Source organism: Bison bison, unplaced genomic scaffold (assembly GCF_000754665.1).
Source record: "Bison bison bison isolate TAMUID 2011002044 unplaced genomic scaffold, Bison_UMD1.0 scf7180017864458, whole genome shotgun sequence".
Lineage (NCBI taxonomy): Eukaryota > Metazoa > Chordata > Mammalia > Artiodactyla > Bovidae > Bison > Bison bison.
In genome coordinates, this window is record NW_011495020.1 from 4,145,399 (window position 1) to 4,154,921 (window position 9,523).

The following is a 9,523-nucleotide window of genomic DNA, read 5'->3' on the forward strand; positions in this document are numbered from 1 at the left end:
CCAGCGGCTGCCAGCTGCGCGCCGCCAGCCTCAGGGCCGAGAGCCGCGGGGAGAAGGCCATCACCCAGGTCAGCAAGGGCACCTGCGAGCAAGGTGGGCACCTGCGCTTTCCCCTTGGATCCCGCCCCGCCCCGCTGAGAGAGCCGGGCGCCCCCTCGCGGCGCAGAGCCGGCAGGGCGTCTGCGGCCTGCGCGCCGGGCTGATTCCCGCGGCTCCTCCCGTGGGCATCCCAGGAGACAAGAGCTGGGGGAGTTGGCGGTCGTGGGATGCCGGGAGGGAGTGATGGGCGACGCCTCCTCTTCTTTTTTTTTCGTTTGTGTGTGTGTGTGATTTTATTTTGAGAGTTCGGTGCGTGCGCCAAGAAAGTGAGGACTCGTGGAGCGAACGAATATATAGAAAAGATTTCCCGATACCATAGACTCTCCCGTCCCCAAAGCCCACCCAGCTCATATTAACAACTGGCAAATCGATTCACGAAAGCTGCCCCCACTCTTTGCGGAACCCAGAAATACATTTTCGCCTCTTTCTTTCTTGGCTTGAGTGTCTAGATAGAGATGAAGGCAAGAGATAGGGAAAAGGAGTTTGACAATGAAATACAGAATAAGGACTTTCAGAGAGAAGTTGTCTCGTGTTTGATGGACTAGATTGTAAGAATTTTAAAAATTAGATTTCATGATTTCTTAATGTCAAGGGAAATAATTCACTTACTGGACTTTACAGATTCTCAAACAGTAATTTAAACTAGCTAGTTATTTGTGGGGAGAAAAAAAATACCTCTTTAAAGATGTCGTATATATTATGAACCTTATAACCATTTTGTTTTTCTTTCTTATTCCTTCTTTTCTTTCTTTCTTCTTCTTTTTTTTTTTTTAATAATTTGTCCCCAGGATGCACTTTTCAGCAGGAATGCCTTTGAGGTTATGTTTGGTCGTTTATTTTATTCCAGACAAGTCCAAGCTTGCCGTAAACGAAAGGGGAAAATAAAGAGAGTCTGGACTTGCAAAATAAAAGGAGGGGGCTTTTAATTCTCAAGTCTGAAATAACATTTTCCATAGAAAGCAGTTTCAGGGGAAAGTTAGAAATCCAACTTTGGCAGCCCCATTCCTGGTCCCAGCCAAGGCAGAGAAAGGGAGAGAGGAGGCCGTTCTCCTGAAATGACAGAAGCAGTTGGTCCTTTAACACAGCTCAGACTTTCTCCAAGCTCCCAACCAGTTATTTTGTTAGAGTTTTTCCCAGAAGTCCAAATGGCAAATAGGTCATATGTCACTGATTGAAAGCTTTAAATAGTGTAACCAACTTGCTGTTAACTATTTATATTATCATCACCTTAAACTTAGAAAAACCACAATGCAAAGTAATCCACATGCTCTTCCAACAGAAGCAGTCATTTGTTCCTTTGGATCTAACTTATCAGTCATACCATGAAAAGAGAAATGTGCATAGTTGAAGAATTCATTCCAAATATTGACATTTTTCTTACACATTCCAAGGGGAATTTTTCCCCACAGTCTCCAAATCAGTGGAATTTGCCTTATCAGAGCAGAAGGTTAGCTTGGAGATTATTTGAGTATTATGGTCACTTCTAGCCTGTAGCTAGTTTTATTCATCTTCCCTCGTTGCTATTTACATCTCTAAACACTCACACAGTGCAATTATAAAACATTGAGACTGATAGTCATGTAGAAGTAGTCATGTAACCTCATTATCATGTAAACCGAGATCCTCAGCATCTCTCCAATGTCATGAGGTTACAGACCTAGTTTTCCTTTATGTTTGGGAAAATGTTAAGAGAAATAGCTTCTGAAACTGGAAACTTTGTCATAAATTAGTTTTTTTCCCCCAATCTAAATTTAGAGTTAAGGAGTCTAGTGCCTGAGACCATTTTATAGAAAAAAGCCAGGGAGAGCAGAAAAGAATGTGAGATCCACCAGAGTACGTTTCCACAGCAGAGATAAATGGGACTAAAGCCAGATCTAATTTATTTCTCCTGATTCCTGAATGTGTTTTGACACATCACAGAAGCAAACCCATCAGAGTGCCTTTAACCTCTGTGCCATTTAGTACTGGGACTTTGCAATGAATAGAAATGCATTTTCTAGGTTCTTCCAGTCTAGAAAGGGTTCTTCTTCTACCCTCAGAAGAAACTCAAGTTATGCATCCTCAAGTATTGAGATGGAGAGGGCATCACTGTTTGTCTCACTTAACCTGCATTTACTGAGACCATGTGGCGGGTGTCGGCACTCTTGCTAGATGCTGTACAGTTGAAGATGAACAAAAGAAGTCTGGTCTTGCTGATTAACAAAGTGTCCATATGAGTTACAAACCTGTCACCCAGAGCACTTTCCCTGGAGCCCAGGAGAACCCCAATCTAAAAGGTAGTGACCTAGTAATCTCACCTAAGACTGTCATCATGAATTTAGTGCCATTAGATCTTATTGAGGTCCCTGAAGTCATGAGTAACTAGAAGAGATTTTAAAATTCAGTTTAATTAAAAGTTAATAGAGGGACTTCCCTAGTGGTCCAGTGGCTAAGACTCTGTGCTCCCAATGCAGAGGGCCTGGGTTCGATCCCTGGTCAGGAAACTAGATCCCAGTTCAGTTCAGTTCAGTAGTGTCCGACTCTTTGCGACCCCATGAACTGCAGCACACCAGGCCTCCCTGTCCATCACCAACTCCCGGAGTTTACCCAAACCCATGTCCATTGAGTCGGTGATGCTACCCAACCATCTCATCCTCTGTCATCCCCTTCTCTTCCTGCCCTCAATCTTTCCCAGCATCAGGGTCTTTTCAAATGAGTCAGCTCTTCACATCAGGTGGCCAAAGTATTGGAGTTTCAGCTTCAACATCAGTCCTATGAATGAACACCCAGGACTGATCTCCTTTAGGATGGACTGGTTGCTGCAAATAAAAGTCCACATGCCACAACCAAGACTTGGTACAGCCAAACAAATAAAAATAAATTTTTTAAAAAGTTAATAGAAATGCCAAGATATGTAATAAAATCTCACAGGGAAGAACACCATGCCTCTTTATTCTGGGTCTTGGTTACTCCTTTTGTGCATAATCCTTTATATCTGAGTTACTTTGCAATCCCTTGGTCCTTGTGTCTCATTCCCTCTTCTCCCTCAGAATTAATTTTTTACTTGTAGAATCAGAATTCATTCTTAAAAGACTCTTTCTTGCTAGTACCTTTGTTGTTTGCTATTATTCCGTTGTTAAGTCACGTTTCCGACTCTTTGTGACCCCATGGACTTCAGCACACTAGACTCCACTGTCCTCCACCATCTCCTGGAGTTTGCTCAAATTCATATCCCTTGAGTCAGTGATGCCATCCAACCAGCTCATTCCCTGCTGCCTCCTTTTCCTTTTGCCTTCAATCTTTTCCAGCATCAGGGTCTTTTTCCCATGAGTCAGCTCTTCAAATCAGATGACCAAAGTACTGGAACTTCAGCTTCAGCATCAATCCTTCCAATGAATATTCAGGGTTGATTTCCTTTAGGATTGACTGATTTGAGGAGTCTTCTCCAGCACTACAATTTGAAAGCATCAATTCTTTGGCACTCAGCCTTCTTTATGGTCCACCTCTCACATCTGTACATGACTACTGGAAAAATCATAGTTTTGACTATACAGACCTTTGTTGACAAAGTGATGTCTCTGCTTTTATATACACTCTCTATGTTTGTCATAGCTTTCCTTCCAAGGAGTAAGTGTCTTTTAGTTTCATGGCTGGCAGTCACCATCTGCAGTGATTTTGGAGCCCTGGAAAATAAAATCTGTCACTGCTTCCACTTTTTCCCCATCTATTTGCCATGAAGTGATAAGATCGAATGCCATGATGTTATGCCATGAATTTTATGAATGTTGAGTTTCAAGCCACCTTGTTACTCCCATCTTTCAACCTCATCAAGAGGCTATTTGGTTCCTCTTCACTTTATGCCATCAGGGTAGTATCATCCACATAACTGAGGTTATTGATATTTCTCCCGGCAATCTTGATTGCAGTTTGTGATTCATCCAGCCCAGCACTTCACATGATGGATTTTGCATATAGGCTTCCCTGGTGGCTCAGACGGTAAAGAATCTGCCTGCAATGCAGGAGAACCAGGTTTGATTCCTGGGTTGGGAAGATCCCCTGGAGAAGGGAATGGCAACCCACTCCAGTATTCTTGGCTGAAAATTCCATGGACGGAGAAACCTGGTGGGCTACAGATCACAGGATCGCAAAGAGTCGGACATAACTGAGCGACTCCAAATAAATAAGTAATACTTTGCATGTAAGTTAAATAAGCAGGGTGACAATATACAGCCTTGTCATACTCCTTTCCCAATTTTGAAGTTGTTCCATTGTTCCATGTCCAGTTCTAATTCTGTTACTTTTTGACCTGCATAGAGGTTTCTCAGGGGACAGGTAAGGTGGTCTGGTACACCCATCTCCAAGAATTTTCCAGTTTATTGAGATCCACACAGTCAAAGACTTTAGCATAATCAATGAAGCAGAAGTAGATGTTCTTCCCTTGCTTTCTCCATGATCCAACAAGTGTTGGCAATTTGATCTCTGGTTCTTCTGCTTTTTCTAAACCCAGCTTGTACATCTGGAATTTCTCAGTTCACGTACTGCTGAAGCCTAGCTTGAAGGATTTTGAGCACAACTTTGCTAGCAGATGAAATAAGCAAATGGCTCAGACAGTAAAGAATCTGCATGCAATGCAGGAGACTACTGTTCGATCCCTGGGTCAAGAAGATCCCCTGGAGAAGGGAATGGCTTCCCACTCCAATATTCTTGCCTAGAGAATTCCATGGACAGAGGAGCCCTAGCAGACTACAGTCCATGTGGTCACAGAGTCAGACTATACTGAGTGACTAGCACTTTCACTTGAACATTCTTTGGCATTGCCCTTCTTTGGGATTGGAATGAAAACTGACCTTTATAGTCCTGTGGCCATTGCTGAGTTTTCTAAATTTGCTGACATATTGAGTGCAGCACTTTAACAGCATCATCTTGAAGGATTTTGAATAGCTCAGCTAGTACCTCTAGGACCAAGTTAAAACTACCTAGCACTTCACAATAACTCTCTTATTTTGATTTTGGCCTCTTGTCTCCAACCACCTTTATGGTCCAGCCACAGTAATTGTTTGCTCTTAGCTGTTGTTCACAGTCACACCTTCACTTATCTTTCCACTCTTGGAACTCTTAGCCTTCAAGGATCAGCTGGTATCATTGTCTTTATGAAACCCCTTGTCTCTCCCCTCCCCTCCTTACCCCTCATAATTATGTTCTTGTCCTTCTTCAGCTCTGTGTAGGCTTCCAGGCATCTTTTTTATTTTTTAATGTTCTGAGTCTGTCTATATACTCTGTGGGAGGTGGAGGATGTTACTTTACTTTTTACTGGGGTAACATTGGCTTATAACATTAGATACATTTCAAGTATACAACATTATATTTCTACTTCTATATACCCAGCAGGGTGCTCACCGCCAAAACTTTTGTTTCCATCTGTCTCCATACAGTTGACCCCCTTTACTCATTTTGCTGTCTACCCCACCCCACCCACACTGGTCATCACTGCTCTGTTCTCTATAGCTACCTGTTTGTTTTTGTTTGGCTTGGTTTGTTCATTTATTTTGGGTCTTGGGTTGTTTTTTTTTTTTAATTACACATAGAAGTGAAATCATACAGTATTTGTCTTTTTCCTTCTGACTTACTTCACTTAGCACTGTACCCTCAAGATCCATTCCATGTTGTCACCAATGATAAGATTTAATCTTTTTTATGGCTGAGTAATATTCCATTGTGTGTGTATATATATGTGTGTGTGTGTGTGTGTGTGTGTGTGTGTGTGTGTGTGTACCACATCTTTATCCATTCATGTGTCTCTGGGCACTTAACACTGTTTCCCTATCTTGGCTATTGTACCTTTGTAAATAATTCTATGATAAACTTAAGGTGCGTATATCTTTTCAGACTTTGTTGTTCAGTTGCTAAGTTGTATCTGACTCTGCAGTTCCATGGACTGCAGTATTCCAGGCTCCTCTGTCCTCTGCTATCCCCAAGAATTTGCTCAAATTCATGTCCGTTGAGTTGGTGATGCTATCTAACCATCTCCTCTATCTTTTCAAATTAGTGTTTTTGTATTCTTGGGGTAAGTAGCCAGAAGTGGGATAACTGTATCATATGGTAGTTCTATTATTAATTTTTTGAGGAATATCCATATGGTTTTCCATAGTTTCTGCACCAATTTACATTCCCACCAACAGTGTACAAAGGTTCCCTTTTCTGCACATCCTCACCAACACTTGTTATTTCTTGCCTTTTTGGTAACAGCCATTCTGACAGGCAAGAGGTGATACTTGATTGTGGTTATGATGTGCATTTCCCTAACAATTAGTGATGCTGAACATCTTTTCATGTGCCTATTGGCCCTCTGCATGTCTTCTTGGGGAAAATACCTATTCAGCTCCTCTGCTTTCTAGCTAGTATTTATTGCACATGTACTGTGTGTATGTGAGCACAAGGCATTCTAGCAGAATAGTTAAGATGCTGAGCTCCAGAACCAGACTCCCAGGTGTAAATCTTAACTCTGCCACTTACTTAGCTTTGAGCATGATCCTTGACCTCTTTGGGCCTTGGTTCCTCACCTGTAATATAAGAATTACAATCATACCTATCTCATAGAACTGTTGTGAAGATTCAATAAGATGATCCATAGAAAGCACTCAATGAATATCCATTGTTTTCATTTTTCAACTTGAAAACAAGCTCTATGAGGGAAGGGGAATTTCACTCCCTGTTCTCTCCTCAAGGGCCTAAATCAGTCCCTGGCATTAGTAAATGCTTTGAATATATGTTGAATGAATGAATATATGAATTTTTAGGTGCTCTTTCTAGTCTCAGGGTAAGCAGCCTTGAATAAGATAGACAAGATCCCTCTCTCATGGCATCTATCATAAACTTTAAACACAAACAAGTAAACAGGTAGTTTCACATAGTATGTACTGTGAAGAATGTACACAAGGGAAATAGCATAGAAACTAGGGGTGGATGAGCAGCTTTAAGTGGGGGTGGGCCAAGCCATGCTGAGGGCCCTTGTGAGGATTTCAGCAATGGAGCAGAGCTCCTGGGAGAAGAAGGAGCTCTTCTAGTTAGTATAGCACCTTCCACTGCCTGGAAAGGGCTCTTTGAATGTCTGTCTTCCCCACTAGACTGGGAGCATCTTAAAAGAGGGACTCCATCTTGACAACTCCCCCTCCCCAACAACCACAAGTTGGTTCTCTATGTTACTGAGTCTATTTCTGTTTCATAGATAAGTTTGCACCATATTATAGATTTCACATATAAGTGATATCATATGTCTTTTCTCTTTCTCATTTAATACATATGATAATCTCTAGTTGCATCCATGTTGCTGCAAATGGCATTATTCCGTTCTTTTTTATGGCTGAGTAGTATTCAATTGTATACATGTACCACGTCTTCTTTTGAGGCTTCCTAGGTATCTCGGTCTCCAGTACTCTTGCCTGGAAAATCGCTGAGTCAGACACGACTGAGCGACTTCACTTTCACTTTTCACTTTCATGCATTGGAGAAGGAAATGGCAACCCACTCCAGTGTTCTTGCCTGGAGAATCCCAGGGACAGAGGAGCCTGGTGCACTGCTGTCTATGGGGTCGCACAGAGTCAGACATGACTGAAGCGACTTAGCAGCAGCAGCAGCAGCAGGTAGCTCAGTGGTAAAGAATCCACCTGCCAACACAGGAGAAACTGGTTCGATCGCTGGATTGGGAAGATCCCCTGGAGGAGGAAATGGCAACCCACTCTAGTATTCTTGCCTGGGAAATCCCATGAACTGAGGAGCCCAGTGGGCTGCAGTCCATGGAGTAACAAAGAGTCAGACATGACTGAGTGACTGAGCATGGACCATATCTCCTTTATCCTTCCATATGTCAATGGACTCTTAGGTTTCTTCATGTTTTGGCTATTGTAAATAGTGCAGCAATGAATATTGAGGTGCATATATCTATTGAATTATGATTTTCTCTAGATGTTTGCCCAAGAGTGGGATTCCTAGATCATATGGTAGCTCTATTTTTCATTTTTTAAGAAATTTTCATACTGTTTTCCATGGTGTCTCTAACAGTTTATATTCCACTAACAGTGTAGGAGGGTTCCCTTTTCTCCACATACTCTCCATCATTTATTGTCTGTAGACTTTTTGATGATGGCCATTCTGACTGGTGTGAGGTAGTACCTCACTGTCATTTTGATTTACGTTTCTCTAATAGCATTGTCGAGCATCATGTGCCTATTGGCCATCTGTATGTATTCTTTGGAAAAATGTCTGTTTAGGTCTTCTGTTCATTTTTCGATTGAGTCCTTTTTTTGTTGTTGTTAAGTTGTATGAGCTGTGTGTATATTTTGGAAATTGAACTCTTGTTAGTTGCAACACTTGCAAATATTTTCTCCCATTCCATATGTTGCTTTAAGATTCTTTTAGAGGAAAGTAATCCAAAGAACAAGTTACTGTTTCTTCATGGTTTAGGAATTAGTTATTAAATGGAAGGTGCCTGACCTACTGTTCTGCAATTCTTCAGGAGACAAATTAACAGGCTTGGAATTAAATAGCCACGAGGCACTTTTCGATTACACACAAGTAAGAACTTGCAGTAAAAGCTGTTGAATCCTGTAATGTGCTCTGGTGGGAGTCAGGAGAATTCTGTTTCAAAGATTCTTTTTTATGAAACGAAGAGATAACCTAAGGGAGGAGGGGAAGTGTCTGGGAGATGATGTTATAAGGTTATGAAAGGTCTTTTAAGACGTTTTACATTCTAGACGTATGAGATGGAGTGACTGAGCTGAGAAGACATTTATTTAATGCCCTTAAATACGCTCTCCCATCTTTCTCTAGAGCTTGCCCTCTGGGTTTGTCATAGATTTGCCTTCTAGAAGAAACTGCCTTATAAGGCTCTCTTTTGTGTAGTTTAGTGACAGAACTCCCTTGAATAGAATCCAAGGCCAGCCAGCCTTCCCTCATTCTAAATTCCTCCCCCAGTGGATAAGATTATGGTGCTTCCTTTACTTTAAGCTGCTTCACAAATGATCTCACCTCGTCTGTGTTTTTAACTGTAAGACAGATAACATTTTGTTTTTAGCCAACTGTTTGGGGGAAAAAAAAAAAGAACCTTGAAATATTACCAAAAGAACTTTTACGCCAGGGAGCATATGAGTGTAACCTTTTTTTGTAGTTTAGATCCAGGAGTAGCACTGTTAAAAAGCTTTGAGATGGAAGAAGACTTTGGAAGAAGATTTAGGAATATGTAAATGAATGAGCCTGGTTATGTTAGGAAATTTTAAAGTTTTCCCAGTGAGTCCTTTACTCTTTATGAGTGGCATAGGAGAATGGGAAGGACTATAGAAACACCCAAGGGAAATTTTGCCAAGCCTGGTCTGTGTGGCTCTTTCAGGCTGATTTAAGACCACCACCCCACCAGTATCCCATCGCCTCCATGAAACCTCTGAGACAAAGT

The 9,523-nt window shown here is 41.6% G+C and overlaps 1 protein-coding gene across 1 annotated transcript in view; it reads left to right on the plus strand.

The window, feature by feature from the left end:
* Nucleotides 1-9,523, plus strand: part of IGFBP7 (insulin-like growth factor binding protein 7) — a 78,445-nt gene that overhangs the window by 798 nt on the left and 68,124 nt on the right. Inside the window, exon 2 of the mRNA XM_010859718.1 lies at nucleotides 5-93. Within this exon, the coding sequence (XP_010858020.1) occupies nucleotides 5-93 (89 nt within the window). The remainder of the gene's footprint in view (nucleotides 1-4; nucleotides 94-9,523) is intronic.